We start from the raw sequence: 19,547 nt of genomic DNA, 5'->3' as shown, positions 1-19,547 counted from the left end.
CCTCCCTTGACAGAGTTTCTTGCACTCACCCTTGCCTAATCCCTGCTGCACTTTTCAGGACTCCGTGCCTGCCTGAAAGATGCCCTGCTCCAGCCTGTGTGCCCCTTCCTGTGGGGTGGCCGCCCCATGCCCCCTGGCCGACACCACCAACGAGCCCTGTGTGCGTCAGTGCCAGAGCTCCTCAGTGGTGATCCAGCCCCCGGCCACAGTGGTTACCTTCCCCGGACCCATCCTCAGCTCCTTCCCACAGCACAGCGTTGTGGGCTCAGCGGGAGTCCCTGCCATTGCTGGGGGCTATGGTGGCAGTTATGGAGGCCGCGGTGGTTATGGAGGTTATGGTGGCTATGGCGGCTACGGAGGCCTTGGTGGCTACGGGGGCTATGGAGGCTATGGTAGCTGTGGAGGCTATGGAGGCTACGGAGGCTTCGGTGGCTGCGGAGGATATGGCGGCTGGGGCCGTGGTCTCGTGTCCTTCGGTGCCAGCTGTGGGAGCTGATAAGCCTCACCTGGTGCCGGCCACAGGTGACACAGAGCTCCAGGAAAGACCTTGGCATATCCCAACATGATGTTGCCCATTGGAAGAACATGCCTTCAGCACTTCTGGAATCCAGAGCTTGGATGCCTCGTGCCTGCTTGTTGTCCAAATTTGTCTTTCTCCTGCTCTGCTTGAGCATCCTTTCAAGAGACTGGCTGCCCCTGATGACAGAGACCTGCACTGAGCACCTGCTCCTACAGCATGGTTTTGCTCTTTGTTTCTCTCTCCAGTACCTGGAGACGTGGGCTGACCTTGCTTGGGGCCCAGCTCCTGCCCAACTCTTTACCCCTCTTAAACTGCAATAAATTCTGTGCTGCACTGAAATGTCGACCCTTGTGTTTTCCTGGTCCTTGCTTCTTTCCACGTACCCTAAGCCTCTGCGCATGTTGGCCTGCACTGTTTGAATTTCTCATGTTGTGCCATTTGGTCACTTTGCTCAGTTTGTTCTGACTGATGATGACCGTCACAGAGGAGTCTTCTAGAGCACTACCCAGTGAGCTCTCTCTGATCTCCCAAGAGCAATGAACACAAAATATTGCCCATGCCTTTTTGGAAGATATGAAGGGGCCACAGGGTAATGGAGGAAGATCTTCTAAATCCTCTGCAAAAGTGGCATGCTTCCATTGCCTCCTTTTGTTCTCTTATTATAGAATAAAAGAATCATAGAATAGTTAGAAAAATGGAAATGACCTTTAAGTTCATCTAGTTCCAAGACCCCTGCCGTGGGCTGGGACACCTCACACTAAACCATAAATGGATCATACTGGGATGTCCACGGACATGAAGAGAAAATCTCTGCATGTACAGAGCTCCTGCCACATGTTGGACATGTCCCCGTGCTCCCCCCGCCCCGCAGGCGCTCGGAGCCCGGTGATGCTTTGAGGCCCGGGAGAGGGGTGCAGCCCGGGCGGCCCGGCCCGGTGCCGACCGGCGGCAATGCCCGCAGCAAGGCGCAACCCGGCCCCCGGCACCGCCCGCCTCCCGCACCCACTGCCCATGCGCAGGGCGGGGCCCCGTTTCCCAGGCGATGCGGGGCGGAGCGGGCGCCGCCATGATGGCGGCGGCGGCGGTGTGCCGGGGCCGGGTGGGCCGGGAGGCCCGCGCCAGCCTGGCCGCTTTGTGAAAACACGGGAGAACCCATGCTGCTGCCTGGAGTTCTGCATGTGGAGGAAATAATATAAACGCAAGGGACAAGAGTGCAATGCAAAACAGCTTTTATTGCAGTTTGAGAAGGGAAGGAGCTGGGAGAAGTGCAGAGCCCCGACCAAGAGAAGGCTGCGTCTCCATGCAGTGGGCAGAGCCGCAAAGAGCATTAAGCATGCTGCAGGAGCAGGCACCCATCGTGGGGCTGCATTGTCATAGGAAGCACGCCCTCAAGCGATACCGAATTGGGGCATAAAATACTTAGGGTTGGCCATCAACAGGTAGCAGGCTTCCAAGCTCCGGAAACCCAGCAGTGCTGAAGGGCTGTTTTCGTTTGGGCACCATCAGTTGGGAAGTGCAAGAGGCTTTCTTGGAGAACTCTGCCACCTGCGGCAGGACGCAGGTGAGGCTTAGCAGCTCCCACAGCTGGCACCGAAGGACACGAGGCCTCGGCCCCAGCCGCCATATCCTCCGCAGCCACCGAAGCCTCCGTAGCCTCCATAGCCTCCACAGCTACCATAGCCTCCATAGCCCCCGTAGCCACCAAGGCATCCATAACCCCCGTAGCCACCATAACCTCCATAACCACCATAGCCTCCATAACTGCCACCGTAGCCCCCAGCAATGGCGGGGACTCCCGCTGAGCCCACAGCGCTGTGCTGTGGGAAGGAGCTGAGGATGGGTCCGGGGAAGGTGACCACCGTGGCCGGGGGCTGGATCACCACGGAGGAGCTCTGGCACTGACGCACACAGGGCTCGTTGGTGGTGTCAGCCAGGGGGCATGGGGCGGCCACCCCACAGGAGGGGACGCACAGACTTGAGCAGGACATTCTTGTCTTTGGGAGGTTGAGCTGCAAGAGATGGGAGAGTCAGGGTGCAGTACAAGGCATGACCCAAAATCCCTCCTCACTGTCTTCTACTTGGAACGTCTGCTCCAGGATGTTGCCTGGATCATTTCGTGCACTCAAAGCAAAGTCCCTTTCCACAGTGGGCTTGATGCTGAAAAGCCCTTGCTCTCCCACACACTTCTTCATCCTGTCTCACCCATAGGAAAGAAGAAAAGCCCCCTCCACAAATGAAGATTGGCAATCAATGAGATCTAAAGGTGCATTATTATTCCTTATAGATCTTAGATGCAAGTTTAAATCCTCAGCCTTTCCCTGATTGTGAGAGAGCGCTATGAGATCGTAACGTTTCGTGATGAAATGGGAATACAGGAGACAGTGGAAGAGCCATTGAGGAAGACAGAGCTGAAGAAGGAAAGAGGGACAGAAGTCCTGGACTTACCACAATGATCAGGAGAGTCGAATGAATGAAGCAGGATAGAGAGCTGTGAAGCCCACATCTTTTATACATACCCAAGACTGCCTGGGGCAGTGGCAATGGTCAGTGACAGAAGCCCCAGCTAATGATGTCACCAAGCAGTGATGCATCTTGAAGCAAAGTGAATCCATCCTCATTGGTTAGAGTAGCAAGCAAACGTGCCCTGGGGAGCTAACAGGGAAAAGGAGGGACAATGACACACCATGACATGAAAGGAGATGTGATGCTGTAGCTGACCTCATGGCACCAATAAACCCCGATCGGTCCCTAATCCTCCCACTTTGCTCATGTGCTGGAGTCTTGAGTACCTTGCAGAAGTGCTTTGCAATCCTGGGCACAGCCGTCACGCCTGCCATTACCTCATTTTACAAGGTGATCAATAGAGGTTCTGGGAAGTTGGGTGAAGGGAGAAGCCGTTCCGTACGTGAAGGCGCCCTGGAATGCATATGGCTGATGGCATATGCACTGCACATGCCATGATACACAACTTTCTCATTTAGCTGACGTTGCAGCTTCAATAAACAGGGATCTGTCAGTAATCTCCCACTTTGCCTACATGGAAGTGTCATAAGCATCTTTCAAAAGATTGCTGTCACCAGCCATGCCACCCTCAGCAGCAACTGCACTGCTGAGACAGCCAGCAGTGCCCAGTGTGCCTGTGCCTGCGGAGAGCGTAGCCATGGGCACCCTGGCTGTCTGTGGCTGCTCACCAGCCTCTCGTAGTGCAGCCCTCAATGTCCAGCTGAGAAATTGAGCCCCTCCAGAAAGGGATCAAGGACAACCACACGCACAGGCACGTGGCCAAGGAAGTTGGGGGAATCCTACTACCCTTCCTCCCTCCCGGTGCTTTGTGCGCATCACCTTCTCACACATGATCCTGCTGCCAGCTCTCACTGCTCCAGTAACACGGCAGTGCTGATCTCCCAGCGTGTGGTTCTTGTCCCATACAGTAAGTACAGCTAGTACTCTTTCTGTTGCTGTCAATCAGGATCCTCAATCCCACCCTGACAAGCAAGGTCATGGAGATGGCTAAGGGATGCTCCTGACCAGTTTTCCCAAAAGTGCATTGGAAGAAGGTGGCCCTTTGGGACCCATCCCAAGCATGTAGAATGGCTTCTCTATCTGGCCAAACTCCTCACGCCTCTGTTTAGCTCCTTGTAAAAGAGAGGTAATGCAGGCGTGACGGCTGTGCCCAGGATTGAAAGGTGCCCAAGACTCCAGCACATGAGCCAAGTGGGAGGATCAGGGATCGATTGGGGTTTTTTGGTGCCATGAGGTCAGCTAAAGCATTGCCTTGACATTCATGTCATGGCGTGTCATGGTCTGTCCCTCCCGTTCCCTGTGTGTTCTCCAGGGCACGTTTGCTCGCTACTCTCGCCAGGGAGGATGCATTCACTTTGCTTCATGAGGCTTCGCCGCTTGATTTCATCATCAGCTGAGACATCTCTGGCTGACGCCGGCCACTGCCCCAGGCGGTGTAGGACACGTATAAAAGAGCTGAGGGCTTCACAGCTCCCTATCCATCTGCTTCCACTCGACTCTCCTGATCATTGTGGTAAGTCCAAGACTTAGGTCCCTCTTTCCTTCCTCAGCTCTGTCTTCCTCAATGTCTCATTTGCTGTCTACTCTACCCACGTTTCATCATGAAGAATTAGGATCTGACACTGCTCTCTCATAACCAGGGAAAGGCTCCAAATTTAAACTTCCATCGGTGATCCATAGGGAATAAGAATGCAACTTCTGATCTCACTGATTTCCAGTCTTCTAATGATGAGTGGATTTTTCTTCTTTCCTATGGGGAAGTCACATTCATGGAGTATGTGGGAGAGCAAGGGGTTCACAGCACCAGGTCCACTATGAAATGGGACCTAGCTCTGACTGCCTGAGATAATCCAGGGCATGTCTTCTAGCGGATGTTCCAAGTGCAGGAAACGCAGGAGGGACTTGGGGTTGTGCTTGGTACTGCACTGTAACTTTGTCTTGTCTTGAAGGTTGACCCCTCGAAGAGAAGAATGTCCTGCTCCAGCCTGTGTGCCCCTTCCTGTGGGGTGGCCGCCCCATGCCCCCTGGCTGACACCACCAACGAGCCCTGTGTGCGTCAGTGCCAGAGCTCCTCAGTGGTGATCCAGCCCCCGGCCACGGTGGTTACCTTCCCCGGACCCATCCTCAGCTCCTTCCCACAGCACAGCGTTGTGGGCTCAGCGGGAGTCCCTGCCATTGCCGGGGGCTACGGTGGCAGTTATGGAGGCCGCGGTGGTTATGGAGGTTATGGTGGCTATGGCGGCTACGGAGGCCTTGGTGGCTACGGGGGCTATGGAGGCTATGGTAGCTGTGGAGGCTATGGAGGCTACGGAGGCTTCGGTGGCTGCGGAGGATATGGCGGCTGGGGCCGAGGCCTCGTGTCCTTCGGTGCCAGCTGTGGGAGCTGCTAAGCCTCACCTGGTGCCGGCCGCAGGTGACACAGAGCTCCAGGAAAGACCTTGGCATATCCCAACATGATGTTGCCCGTTGGAAGAACATGCCTTCAGCACCGCTGGAATCCAGAGCTTGGATGCCTCGTGCCTGCTTGTTGTCCAGATTTGTCTTGCTCCTGCTCTGCTTGAGCATCCTTTCAAGAGACTGGCTACCCCTGATGACAGAAACCTGCACTGAGCACCTGCTCCTACAGCATGGTTTTGCTCTTTGTTTCTCTCTCCAGTACCTGGAGACGTGGGCTGACCTTGCTTGGGGCCCAGCTCCTGCCCAACTCTTTACCCCTCTTAAACTGCAATAAATTCTGTGCTGCACTGAAATGTCGACCCTTGTGTTTTCCTGGTCCTTGCTTCTTTCCACGTACCCTAAGCCTCTGCGCATGTTGGCCTGCACTGTTTGAATTTCTCATGTTGTGCCATTTGGTCACTTTGCTCAGTTTGTTCTGACTGATGGTGACCGTCACGGAGGAGTCTTCTAGAGCACTACCCAGTGAGCTCTCTCTGATCTCCCAAGAGCAATGAACACAAAATATTGCCCATGCCTTTTTGGAAGATATGAAGGGGCCACAGGGTAATGGAGGAAGATCTTCTAAATCCTCTGCAAAAGTGGCATGCTTCCATTGCCTCCTTTTGTTCTCTTATTATAGAATAAAAGAATCATAGAATAGTTAGGGTTGGAAATGACCTTTAAGTTCATCTAGTTCCAAGACCCCTGCCGTGGGCTGGGACACCTCACACTAAACCATAAATGGATCATACTGGGATGTCCAGGGACATGAAGAGAAAATCTGTGCATGTACAGTGCTCCTGCCACATGTTGGACATGTCTCCGTGCTCAAATAGTGATTGGGACCAGTAGGAAGGGATGTGATAGACACAGGCAACTCTTCCCACGTGTCTCTCCATGCCATGATTTGTCCCTGGGTATCCAAGCTGCATGAAACATGAAGCTATTTGAGAGGGAAGTTGCAAGGCCAAGATGGCTGAGATTCCAACCTTACCCCAGTAACTTCTCATTGTGTGATCCCAGCAGTGCACGTTGGTCTTGCACAAAGACAGTTCCTGCCAAAGCCATCAGGAAGGAGAAAGTAGCAGCAGGTTGGTCATTTCTGGGGACCTGAGGAAAAGAGACATCATCCATCCCCGTACCTCTTCAGCTTGCCGTGAACTGTTTCTCAGGCATGTGCTATGTGCTGGTTCACGGGGTGGCATGTGTTTCTCTTTAGAGGGCACTGTACTGGGGGGTATGCCTGAGCCCATCAGGACTGCTGTGGCTGGATGGTTTTGGAGGTGTGTGGCAGTGTGGTTTACATTGTGGTCTTCTATGTGAGGAAGGGCAGAAATGGTCCTCAAAGGCAGTTGCAGGGCATGTGGCTCTAAGAGACTCTCCTGACATTCCTTGCCATAGCCATGTCTGCAAGCTGAAGGTGGGTGACACAGAAGTGGCTGGCAAGATCTTCACCTACAGCAGTTGGGGCAGACAAGGCAAATGTTCCCCAAGGAGCACTGGGAGACAGAGGGAAAACTGGAGGTGGAAATGGTGCAGGGATGCAGGAATGTGGTGGCAAGGCATTTGGGGAGGTGCTGGGAACTGTTTCCTCTGTCTTCCTTTGATCAATGGCTTTACAAGAGTCCTTGAGCTGGGTCTTGGGCTGTTTCTCCTGCCATGCCAATACAGGGGCCTAAGCTGCAGGCAGCCAATGAGAAATGAACAGAGTGGGCAAGAAAATCTGTGTGGAGCCCCTCATGCCTTTGTTTTGCAGCAGAGAGCAGGAGCCTAATGCTGAGAGTTGAGAGAGATGGCAGAGGGAGGAGCTGCGGTTGGTGGAGATGAGCATGGTCCCTGCTCACCGTAACTGTCACTGAGCAGTATGTTGATTGCGGAGGGAAGGCAGGAGGACGCCAGGCAGCTTCCAAAGGTACCACTGAGAAGGCAGCGTCTGGGAGCTCTCGTGAAAACACGGGAGAACCCATGCTGCTGCCTGGAGTACTGCATGTGGAGGAAATAATATAAACGCAAGGGACAAGAGTGCAATGCAAAACAGCTTTTATTGCAGTTTGAGAAGGGAAGGAGCTGGGAGAAGTGCAGAGCCCCGACCAGGAGAAGGCTGCGTCTCCATGCAGTGGGCAGAGCCGCAAAGAGCATTAAGCATGCTGCAGGAGCAGGCACCCATCGTGGGGCTGCATTGTCATAGGAAGCACGCCCTCAAGCGATACCGAATTGGGGCATAAAATACTTAGGGTTGGCCATCAACAGGTAGCAGGCTTCCAAGCTCCGGAAACCCAGCAGCGCTGAAGGGCTGTTTTCGTTTGGGCATCATCAGTTGGGAAGTGCAAGAGGCTTTCTTGGAGAACTCTGCCACCTGCGGCAGGACGCAGGTGAGGCTTAGCAGCTCCCACAGCTGGCACCGAAGGACACGAGACCACGGCCCCAGCCACCATATCCTCCGCAGCCACCGAAGCCTCCGTAGCCTCCATAGCCTCCACAGCTACCATAGCCTCCATTGCCCCCGTAGCCACCAAGGCGTCCATAACCCCCGTAGCCACCATAACCTCCATAACCACCATGGCCTCCATAACTGCTGCCATACCCCCCGGCAATGGCGGGGATTCCCGCTGAGCCCACAGCGCTGTGCTGTGGGAAGGAGCTGAGGATGGGTCCGGGGAAGGTGACCACCGTGGCTGGGGGCTGGATCACCACGGAGGAGCTCTGGCACTGACGCACACAGGGCTCGTTGGTGGTGTCAGCCAGGGGGCATGGGGCGGCCACCCCACAGGAGGGGACGCACAGACTTGAGCAGGACATTCTTGTCTTTGGGAGGTTGAGCTGCAAGAGATGGGAGAGTCAGGGTGCAGTACAAGGCATGACCCAAAATCCCTCCTCACTGTCTTCTACTTGGAACGTCTGCTCCAGGATGTTGCCTGGATCATTTCGTGCACTCAAAGCAAAGTCCCTTTCCACAGTGGGCTTGATGCTGAAAAGCCCTTGCTCTCCCACACACTTCTTCATCCTGTCTCACCCATAGGAAAGAAGAAAAGCCCCCTCCACAAATGAAGATTGGCAATCAATGAGATCTAAAGGTGCATTATTATTCCTTATAGATCTTAGATGCAAGTTTAAATCCTTAGCCTTTCCCTGATTGTGAGAGAGCGCTATGAGATCGTAACGTTTCGTGATGAAATGGGAATACAGGAGACAGTGGAAGAGCCATTGAGGAAGACAGAGCTGAAGAAGGAAAGAGGGACTGAAGTCCTGGACTTACCACAATGATCAGGAGAGTCGAATGAATGAAGCAGGATAGAGAGCTGTGAAGCCCACATCTTTTATACATACCCAAGACTGCCTGGGGCAGTGGCAATGGTCAGTGACAGAAGCCCCAGCTAATGATGACACCAAGCAGCGATGCATCTTGAAGCTAAGTGAATCCATCCTCATTGGTTAGAGTAGCAAGCAAACGTGCCCTGGGGAGCTAACAGGGAAAAGGAGGGACAATGACACACCATGACATGAAAGGAGATGTGATGCTGTAGCTGACCTCATGGCGCCAATAAACCCCGATCGGTCCCTAATCCTCCCACTTTGCTCATGTGCTGGAGTCTTGAGTACCTTGCAGAAGTGCTTTGCAATCCTGGGCACAGCCGTCACGCCTGCCATTACCTCATTTTACAAGGTGATCAATAGAGGTATTGGGAAGTTGGGTGAAGGGAGAAGCTGTTCGTACGTGAAGGTGCCCTTGGAATGTATACGTCTGATGGCATATGCACTGCACATGCCATGATACACAACGTTCTCATTTAGCTGACGTTGCAGCTTCAATAAACAGGGATCTGTCAGTAATCTCCCACTTTGCCTACATGGAAGTGTCACGGGCATCTTTCAGAAGATTGCTGTCACCAGCCATGCCACCCTCAGCAGCAACTGCACTGCTGAGAGAGCCAGCAGTGCCCAGCGTGCCTGTGCCTGCGGAGAGCGTGGCCATGGGAACCCTGCCTCTCTGTGGCTGCTCACCAGCCTCTCGTAGTGCAGCCCTCAATGTCCAGCCCTCCAGAAAGGGATCAAGGACAACCACACGCACAGGCACGTGGCCAAGGAAGTTGGGAGAATCCTACTACCCTTCCTCCCTCCCAGTGCTTTGTGCGCATCACCTTCTCACACATGATCCTGCTGCCAGCTCTCACTGCTCCCGTAACACGGCAGTGCTGATCTCCCAGCGTGTGGTTCTTGTCCCATACAGTAAGTACAGCTAGTACTCTTTCTGTTGCTGTCAATCAGGATCCTCAATCCCACCCTGACAAGCAAGGTCATGGAGATGGCTAAGGGATGCTCCTGACCAGTTTTCCCAAAAGTGCATTGGAAGAAGGTGGCCCTTTGGGACCCATCCCAAGCATGTAGAATGGCTTCTCTATCTGGCCAAACTCCTCACGCCTCTGTTTAGTTCCTTGTAAAAGAGAGGTAATGCAGGCGTGATGGCTGTTCCCAGTATTGAAAGGTGCGCAAGACTCCAGCACATGAGCCAAGTGGGAGGATCAGGGATCGATTGGGGTTTATTGGTGCCATGAGGTCAGCTAAAGCATTGCCTTGACATTCATGTCATGGCGTGTCATGGTCTGTCCCTCCCGTTCCCTGTGTGCTCTCCAGGGCACGTTTGCTCGCTACTCTCGCCAGGGAGGATGCATTCACTTTGCTTCATGAGGCTTCGCCGCTTGATTTCATCATCAGCTGAGACATCTCTGGCTGACGCCAGCCACTGCCCCAGGCGGTGTAGGACACGTATAAAAGAGCTGAGGGCTTCACAGCTCCCTATCCATCTTCTTCCACTCGACTCTCCTGATCATTGTGGTAAGTCCAAGACTTAGGTCCCTCTTTCCTTCCTCAGCTCTGTCTTCCTCAATGTCTCATTTGCTGTCTACTCTACCCACGTTTCATCATGAAGAATTAGGATCTGACACTGCTCTCGCATAACCATGGAAAGGCTCCAAATTTAAACTTCCATCGGTGATCCATAGGGAATAAGAATGCAACTTCTGATCTCACTGATTTCCAGTCTTCTAATGATGAGTGGATTTTTCTTCTTTCCTATGGGGAAGTCACATTCATAGAGTATGTGGGAGAGCAAGGGGTTCACAGCACCAGGTCCACTATGAAATGGGACCTAGCTCTGACTGCCTGAGATAATCCAGGGCATGTCTTCTAGCGGATGTTCCAAGTGCAGGAAATGCATGAGGGACTTGGGGTTGTGCTTGGTACTGCACTGTAACTTTGTCTTGTCTTGAAGGTTGACCCCTCGAAGAGAAGAATGTCCTGCTCCAGCCTGTGTGCCCCTTCCTGTGGGGTGGCCGCCCCATGCCCGCTGGCTGACACCACCAACGAGCCCTGTGTGCGTCAGTGCCAGAGCTCCTCCGTGGTTATCCAGCCCCCGGCCACGGTGGTCACCTTCCCCGGACCCATCCTCAGCTCCTTCCCACAGCACAGCGTTGTGGGCTCAGCGGGAGTCCCTGCCATTGCCGGGGGCTACGGTGGCAGTTATGGAGGCCGTGGTGGTTATGGAGGTCATGGTGGCTATGGCGGCTACGGAGGCCTTGGTGGCTACGGGGGCTATGGAGGCTATGGTAGCTGTGGAGGCTATGGAGGCTACGGAGGCTTCGGTGGCTGCGGAGGATATGGCGGCTGGGGCCGAGGCCTCGTGTCCTTCGGTGCCAGCTGTGGGAGCTGCTAAGCCTCACCTGGTGCCGGCCGCAGGTGACACAGAGCTCCAGGAAAGACCTTGGCATATCCCAACATGATGTTGCCCATTGGAAGAACATGCCTTCAGCACCGCTGGAATCCAGAGCTTGGATGCCTCGTGCCTGCTTGTTGTCCAAATTTGTCTTGCTCCTGCTCTGCTTGCGCATCCTTTCAAGAGACTGGCTACCCCTGATGACAGAGACCTGCACTGAGCACCTGCTCCTACAGCATGGTTTTGCTCTTTGTTTCTCAGAACTCCAGTACCTGGAGACGTGGGCTGACCTTGCTTGGGGCCCAGCTCCTGCCCAACTCTTTACCCCTCTTAAACTGCAATAAATTCTGTGCTGCACTGAAATGTCGACCCTTGTGTTTTCCTGGTCCTTGCTTCTTTCCACGTACCCTAAGCCTCTGCGCATGTTGACCTGCACTGTTTGAATTTCTCATGTTGTGCCATTTGGTCACTTTGCTCAGTTTGTTCTGACTGATGATGACCGTCACGGAGGAGTCTTCTAGAGCACTACCCAGTGAGCTCTCTCTGGTCTCCCAAGAGCAATGAACACAAAATATTGCCCATGCGTTTTTGGAAGATATGAAGAGGTCACAGGGTAATGGAGGAAGATCTTCTAAATCCTCTGCAAAAGTGGCATGCTTCCATTGCCTCCTTTTGTTCTCTTATTATAGAATAAAAGAATCATAGAATAGTTAGGGTTGGAAATGACCTTTAAGTTCATCTAGTTCCAAGACCCCTGCCGTGGGCTGGGACACCTCACACTAAACCATAAATGGATCATACTGGGATGTCCAGGGACATGAAGAGAAAATCTGTGCATGTACAGTGCTCCTGCCACATGTTGGACATGTCCCCGTGCTCAAATAGTGATTGGGACCAGTAGGAAGGGATGTGATAGACACAGGCAACTCTTCCCACGTGTCTCTCCAAGCCATGATTTGTCCCTGGGTATCCAAGCTGCATGAAACATGAAGCTATTTGAGAGGGAAGTTGCAAGGCCAAGACGGCTGAGATTCCAACCTTACCCCGGTAACTTCTCATTGTGTGATCCCAGCAGTGCACGTTGGTCTTGCACAAAGACAGTTCCTGCCAAAGCCATCAGGAAGGAGAAAGTAGCAGCAGGTTGGTCATTTCTGGGGACCTGAGGAAAAGAGACATCATCCATCCCCGTACCTCTTCAGCTTGCCGTGAACTGTTTCTCAGGCATGTGCTATGTGCTGGTTCACGGGGTGGCATGTGTTTCTCTTTAGCGGGCACTGTACTGGGGGGTATGCCTGAGCCCATCAGGACTGCTGTGGCTGGATGGTTTTGGAGGTGTGTGGCAGTGTGGTTTACATTGTGGTCTTCTATGTGAGGAAGGGCAGAAATGGTCCTCAAAGGCAGTTGCAGGGCATGTGGCTCTAAGAGACTCTCCTGACATTCCTTGCCATAGCCATGTCTGCAAGCTGAAGGTGGGTGACACAGAAGTGGCTGGCAAGATCTTCACCTACAGCAGTTGGGGCAGACAAGGCAAATGTTCCCCAAGGAGCACTGGGAGACAGAGGGAAAACTGGAGGTGGAAATGGTGCAGGGATGCAGGAATGTGGTGGCAAGGCATTTGGGGAGGTGCTGGGAACTGTTTCCTCTGTCTTCCTTTGATCAATGGCTTTACAAGAGTCCTTGAGCTGGGTCTTGGGCTGTTTCTCCTGCCATGCCAATACAGGGGCCTAAGCTGCAGGCAGCCAATGAGAAATGAACAGAGTGGGCAAGAAAATCTGTGTGGAGCCCCTCATGCCTTTGTTTTGCAGCAGAGAGCAGGAGCCTAATGCTGAGAGTTGAGAGAGATGGCAGAGGGAGGAGCTGCGGTTGGTGGAGATGAGCATGGTCCCTGCTCACCGTAACTGTCACTGAGCAGTATGTTGATTGCGGAGGGAAGGCAGGAGGACGCCAGGCAGCTTCCAAAGGTACCACTGAGAAGGCAGCGTCTGGGAGCTCTCGTGAAAACACGGGAGAACCCATGCTGCTGCCTGGAGTACTGCATGTGGAGGAAATAATATAAACGCAAGGGACAAGAGTGCAATGCAAAACAGCTTTTATTGCAGTTTGAGAAGGGAAGGAGCTGGGAGAAGTGCAGAGCCCCGACCAAGAGAAGGCTGCGTCTCCATGCAGTGGGCAGAGCCGCAAAGAGCATTAAGCATGCTGCAGGAGCAGGCACCCATCGTGGGGCTGCATTGTCATAGGAAGCACGCCCTCAAGCGATACCGAATTGGGGCATAAAATACTTAGGGTTGGCCATCAACAGGTAGCAGGCTTCCAAGCTCCGGAAACCCAGCAGCGCTGAAGGGCTGTTTTTCTTTGGGCATCATCAGTTGGGAAGCGCAAGAGGCTTTCTTGGAGAACTCTGCCATCTGCGGCAGGACGCAGGTGAGGCTTAGCAGCTCCCACAGCTGGCACCGAAGGACACGAGACCACGGCCCCAGCCGCCATATCCTCCGCAGCCACCGAAGCCTCCGTAGCCTCCATAGCCTCCACAGCTACCATAGCCTCCATAGCCCCCGTAGCCACCAAGGCGTCCATAGCCCCCGTAGCCACCATAACCTCCATAACCACCATGGCCTCCATAACTGCCGCCGTAGCCCCCAGCAATGGCGGGGACTCCCGCTGAGCCCACAGCGCTGTGCTGTGGGAAGGAGCTGAGGATGGGTCCGGGGAAGGTGACCACCGTGGCTGGGGGCTGGATCACCACCGTGGAGCTCTGGCACTGACGCACACAGGGCTCGTTGGTGGTGTCAGCCACTGGGCATGGGGCGGCCACCCCACAGGAGGGGACGCACAGACTTGAGCAGGACATTCTTGTCTTTGGGAGGTTGAGCTGCAAGAGATGGGAGAGTTAGGGTGCAGTACAAGGCATGACCCAAAATCCCTCCTCACTGTCTTCTACTTGGAACGTCTGCTCCAGGATGTTGCCTGGATCATTTCGTGCACTCAAAGCAAAGTCCCTTTCCACAGTGGGCTTGATGCTGAAAAGCCCTTGCTCTCCCACACACTTCTTCAGCCTGTCTCACCCATAGGAAAGAAGAAAAGCCCCCTCCACAAATGAAGATTGGCAATCAATGAGATCTAACGGTGCATTATTATTCCCTTTAGATCTAAGATGCAAGTTTAAATCCTCAGCCTTTTCCTGGTTGTGAGAGAGCGCTGTGAGATCGTAACATTTTGTGATGAAATGGGGATACAGGAGACAGTGGAAGAGCCATTGAGGAAGACAGAGCTGAAGAAGGAAAGAGGGACAGAAGTCCTGGACTTACCACAATGATCAGGAGAGTCGAATGAATGAAGCAGGATAGAGAGCTGTGAAGCCCACATCTTTTATACATACCCAAGACTGCCTGGGGCAGTGGCAATGGTCAGCGACAGAAGCCCCAGCTAATGATGACACCAAGCAGCGATGCCTCTTGAAGCAAAGTGAATCCATCCTCATTGGTTAGAGTAGCAAGCAAACGTGCCCTGGGGAGCTAACAGGGAAAAGGAGGGACAATGACACACCATGACATGAAAGGAGATGTGATGTTGTAGCTGACCTCACGGCACCAATAAACCCCGATCGGTCCCTAATCCTCCCACTTTGCTCATGTGCTGGAGTCTTGAGTACCTTGCAGAAGTGCTTTGCAATCCTGGGCACAGCCGTCACGCCTGCCATTACCTCATTTTACAAGGTGATCAATAGAGGTTCTGGGAAGTTGGGTGAAGGGAGAAGCCGTTCCGTACGTGAAGGTGCCCTGGAATGCATATGGCTGATGGCATATGCACTGCACATGCCATGATACACAACTTTCTCATTTAGCTGACGTTGCAGCTTCAATAAACAGGGATCTGTCAGTAATCTCCCACTTTGCCTACATGGAAGTGTCACGGGCATCTTTCAGAAGATTGCTGTCACCAGCCATGCCACCCTCAGCAGCAACTGCACTGCTGAGAGAGCCAGCAGTGCCCAGCGTGCTTGTGCCTGCGGAGAGCGTGGCCACGTGCACCCTGGCTCTCTGTGGCTGCTCACCAGCCTCTCGTAGTGCAGCCCTCAATGTCCAGCTGAGAAACTGAGCCCCTCCAGAAAGGGATCAAGGACAACCACACGCACAGACACGTGGCCAAGGAAGTTGGGGGAATCCTACTACCCTTCCTCCCTCCCGCTGCTTTGTGCGCATCACCTTCTCACACATGATCCTGCTGCCAGCTCTCACTGCTCCCGTAACATGGCAGTGCTGATCTCCCAGCGTGTGGTTCTTGTCCCACAGAGTAAGTACAGCTAGTACTCTTTCAATTGCTGTCAATCAGGATCCTCAATCACATCCTGACAAGCAAGGTCATGGAGATGGCTAAGGGATGCTCCTGACCAATTTTCCCAAAAGTGCATTGGAAGAAGGTGGCCCTTTGGGACCCATCCCAAGCATGTAGAATGGCTTCTCTATCTGGCCAAACTCCTCACGCCTCTGTTTAGCTCCTTGTAAAAGAGAGGTAATGCAGGCGTGACGGCTGTGCCCAGGATTGAAAGGTGCGCAAGACTCCAGCACATGAGCAAAGTGGAAGGATCAGGGATCGATTGGGGTTTATTGGTGCCATGAGGTCAGCTAAAGCATTGCCTTGACATTCATGTCATGGCGTGTCATGGTCTGTCCCTCCCGTTCCCTGTGTGCTCTCCAGGGCACGTTTGCTCGCTTCTCTCGCCAGGGAGGATGCATTCACTTTGCTTCATGAGGCTTCACCGTTTGATTTCATCATCAGCTGAGACATCTCTGGCTGACGCCAGCCACTGCCCCAGGCGGTGTAGGACACGTATAAAAGAGCTGAGGGCTTCACAGCTCCCTATCCATCTTCTTCCACTCGACTCTCCTGATCATTGTGGTAAGTCCAAGACTTAGGTCCCTCTTTCCTTCCTCAGCTCTGTCTTCCTCAATGTCTCATTTGCTGTCTACTCTACCCCCGTTTCACCATGAAGAGTTAGGATCTGACACTGCCCTCTCATAACCAGGGAAAGGCTCCAAATTTAAACTTCCATCGGTGATCCATAGGGAATAACAATGCAACTTCTGATCTCACTGATTTCCAATCTTCTAATGATGAGTGGATTTTTCTTCTTTCCTATGGGGAAGTCACATTCATGGAGTATGTGGGAGAGCAAGGGGTTCACAGCACCAGGTCCACTATGAAATGGGACCTAGCTCTGACTGCCTGAGATAATCCAGGGCATGTCTTCTAGCGGATGTTCCAAGTGCAGGAAACGCAGGAGGGACTTGGGGTTGTGCTTGGTACTGCTCTGTAACTTTGTCTTGTCTTGAAGGTTGACCCCTCGAAGAGAAAAATGTCCTGCTCCAGCCTGTGTGCCCCTTCCTGTGGGGTGGCCGCCCCATGCCCCCTGGCTGACACCACCAACGAGCCCTGTGTGCGTCAGTGCCAGAGCTCCTCCGTGGTGATCCAGCCCCCGGCCACAGTGGTCACCTTCCCCGGACCCATCCTCAGCTCTTTCCCACAGCACAGCGTTGTGGGCTCAGCGGGAGTCCCTGCCATTGCCGGGGGCTACGGTGGCAGTTATGGAGGCCGTGGTGGTTATGGAGGTCATGGTGGCTATGGCGGCTACGGAGGCCTTGGTGGCTACGGGGGCTATGGAGGCTATGGTAGCTGTGGAGGCTATGGAGGCTACGGAGGCTTCGGTGGCTGCGGAGGATATGGCGGCTGGGGCCGAGGCCTCGTGTCCTTCGGTGCCAGCTGTGGGAGCTGCTAAGCCTCACCTGGTGCCGGCCGCAGGTGACACAGAGCTCCAGGAAAGACCTTGGCATATCCCAACATGATGTCGCCCATTGGAAGAACATGCCTTCAGCACCGCTGGAATCCAGAGCTTGGATGCCTCGTGCCTGCTTGTTGTCCAAATTTGTCTTGCTCCTGCTCTGCTTGCGCATCCTTTCAAGAGACTGGCTACCCCTGATGACAGAGACCTGCACTGAGCACCTGCTCCTACAGCATGGTTTTGCTCTTTGTTTCTCTCTCCAGTACCTGGAGACGTGGGCTGACCTTGCTTGGGGCCCAGCTCCTGCCCAACTCTTTACCCCTCTTAAACTGCAATAAATTCTGTGCTGCACTGAAATGTCGACCCTTGTGTTTTCCTGGTCCTTGCTTCTTTCCACATGCCCTAAGCCTCTGCGCATGTTGACCTGCACTGTTTGAATTTCTCATGTTGTGCTATTTCACAGAATCACAGAATCCCAAGTATTGGAAGGGACCTAAAAAGATCATCTAGTCCAACCCCCCTGCAAGAGCAGGGTAACCTACAGTACATCACACAGGAACTTGTCCAGGCGGGCCTTGAATATCTCCAGTGTAGGAGACTCCACAACCCCCCTGGGCAACCTGTTCCAGTGCTCTGTCACTCTTACAGTAAAGAAGTTCTTCCTGATGTTAACGTGGAACTTCCTGTGTTCCAGTTTACACCCATTGCCCCTTGTCCTATCACTGGATATCACTGAAAAAAGCCTAGCTCCATCATCCTGACACCTACCCTTTACATATTTGTAAACATTGATGAGGTCACCCCTCAGTCTCCTCTTCTCCAAGCTAAAGAGACCCAGCTCCCTCAGCCTCTCCTCATAAGGGAGATGTTCCACTCCCTTAATCATCTTTGTGGCTCTGCGCTGGACTCCTTCAAGCAATTCCCTGTCCTTCTTGAACAGAGGGGCCCAGAACTGGACGCAATATTCCAGATGCGGCCTCACCAAGGCTGAGTAGAGGGGGAGGAGAACCTCTCTTGACCTACTAACCACTCCCTTTCTAATGCACCCTAAGATGCCATTTGCCTTCTTGGCCACAAGAGCACATTGCTGGCTCATGGTCATCCTCCTATCCACCAGGACCCCCAGGTCCCTTTCCCCTTCACTACTTTCCAGCAGGTCAACCCCCAACCTGTACTGGTACATGGGGTTGTTCTTCCCCAGATGCAAGACTCTACACTTGCCCTTGTTAAATTTCATCAAGTTTCTCCCCGCCCAACTCTCCAGCCTGTCCAGGTCTGGCTGAATGGCAGCACAGTCCTCTGGTGTGTCAGCCACTCCTCCCAGTTTTGTGTCATCAGCAAACTTGCTGAGGGTGCACTCAGTTCCCTCATCCAGGTCATTGATGAAAATATTAAACAGCACCGGTCCCAGCACTGACCCCTGAGGGACTCCACTAGTCACAGACCTCCAGCTAGATTCTGCGCCATTGACCACAACTCTCTGCCTTCTTCCTTTCAACCAGTTCTCGATCCACCTCACTACTTGATCGTCAAGCCCACACTTCTTTAGCTTATCTATGAGGATGCTGTGGGAGACAGTATCAAATGCCTTACTGAAATCAAGAAAAACTACATCTACCGCTCTACCATCATCCCTCCATCTAGTCACTTCCTCATAGAAGGCTATAAGGTTGGTCATACATGACTTCCCCCTCATAAAACCATGTTGGCTGTTCTTAATGACCCCCTCATCCTTGATATGCCTAGTGATGGAGTCAGGAATAAGTTGTTCCATCATCTTTCCAGGGATGGAGGTAAGGCTGACCGGTCTATAATTACCCGGGTCCTCCTTCTTGCCCTTCCTATAGATTGGTGTGACCTTTGCCATGCGCCAATCCTCAGGCACCTTGCCCGTTTCCCACGACTTACCAAAGATGATGGAAAGTGACCTAGCAATGACCTCCGCCAGCTCCCTCAGCACCCGTGGGTGCATTCCATCCGGACCCATCGATTTACAGATGTCCAGTTTGCATAGCTGATCCCTAACCCAATCCTCATCTACCAAAGCAAACTCCTCCTTTGTCCTGACTCCTTCTGTGGCTATAGAAATCCGGGGCCCTCGGGGAGAGTCTGCAGGAGTAAAGACAGAGGCAAAGAAGGCATTCAGCACCTCTGCCTTCTTTATATCCTCTGTTTCCAGGGTACCCACTTCATTCAGCAGTGGGCCTATATTGCCTCTTGTGTTAGTTTTATTTGCTATGTATTTGAAGAAGCCCTTTCTATTGTCTTTAACCCGACTAGCAAGATTGAGTTCCAAGGAGGCCTTAGCTGTCCTAATTGCCTCCCTACATCCTCTAACAACTGTCCTATATTCCTCCCAAGCGGCCAGCCCCTCCTTCCATAATCCATAGATTCTCCTTTTCCACTTGAGTTTGCCCAGCAGCTCCTTGTTTAACCACGCCGGTCTCCTAGATCCCTTACTTGACTTCCTACTCATTGGGACGCTCCGATCCTGAGCTTGGACGAAGCGGTCCTTGAATGCTAACCAACTATCTTGAGCCCCTTTACCGCCTAGTACACTTTCCCATGAGACTTCCCTTAGC

General features: G+C 53.2%; 7 protein-coding genes across 7 annotated transcripts; 4 read left to right on the top strand and 3 right to left on the bottom strand.

Annotated features, from left to right (window-relative positions):
- Nucleotides 1–79: 79 nt before the first annotated feature.
- Nucleotides 80–496, top strand: LOC136004000 (claw keratin-like). Its single transcript, XM_065660084.1, has one exon. The coding sequence runs from the start codon at nt 80–82 to the stop codon at nt 494–496; it is 417 nt and encodes a 138-aa protein (XP_065516156.1).
- A 1,592-nt stretch (nt 497–2,088) lies between these two features.
- On the bottom strand, nt 2,089–2,508 carry LOC136003998 (claw keratin-like). Its single transcript, XM_065660082.1, has one exon. It carries the CDS (start codon nt 2,506–2,508, stop codon nt 2,089–2,091), a length of 420 nt encoding a protein of 139 aa, XP_065516154.1.
- A 2,505-nt stretch (nt 2,509–5,013) lies between these two features.
- LOC136003989 (claw keratin-like) lies at nt 5,014–5,433 on the top strand. The gene has a single exon (XM_065660066.1). The coding sequence runs from the start codon at nt 5,014–5,016 to the stop codon at nt 5,431–5,433; it is 420 nt and encodes a 139-aa protein (XP_065516138.1).
- A 2,425-nt stretch (nt 5,434–7,858) lies between these two features.
- Nucleotides 7,859–8,278, bottom strand: LOC136004004 (claw keratin-like). Its single transcript, XM_065660088.1, has one exon. It carries the CDS (start codon nt 8,276–8,278, stop codon nt 7,859–7,861), a length of 420 nt encoding a protein of 139 aa, XP_065516160.1.
- A 2,491-nt stretch (nt 8,279–10,769) lies between these two features.
- On the top strand, nt 10,770–11,189 carry LOC136003994 (claw keratin-like). Its single transcript, XM_065660073.1, has one exon. The coding sequence runs from the start codon at nt 10,770–10,772 to the stop codon at nt 11,187–11,189; it is 420 nt and encodes a 139-aa protein (XP_065516145.1).
- Nucleotides 11,190–13,617: 2,428 nt separating this feature from the next.
- On the bottom strand, nt 13,618–14,037 carry LOC136003999 (claw keratin-like). Its single transcript, XM_065660083.1, has one exon. It carries the CDS (start codon nt 14,035–14,037, stop codon nt 13,618–13,620), a length of 420 nt encoding a protein of 139 aa, XP_065516155.1.
- A 2,505-nt stretch (nt 14,038–16,542) lies between these two features.
- On the top strand, nt 16,543–16,962 carry LOC136003992 (claw keratin-like). The gene has a single exon (XM_065660070.1). It carries the CDS (start codon nt 16,543–16,545, stop codon nt 16,960–16,962), a length of 420 nt encoding a protein of 139 aa, XP_065516142.1.
- Nucleotides 16,963–19,547: the final 2,585 nt, after the last annotated feature.

This window comes from Lathamus discolor, chromosome 24, assembly GCF_037157495.1.
Source record: "Lathamus discolor isolate bLatDis1 chromosome 24, bLatDis1.hap1, whole genome shotgun sequence".
Lineage (NCBI taxonomy): Eukaryota > Metazoa > Chordata > Aves > Psittaciformes > Psittacidae > Lathamus > Lathamus discolor.
This window is presented reverse-complemented; position numbering and strand designations above follow the sequence as displayed.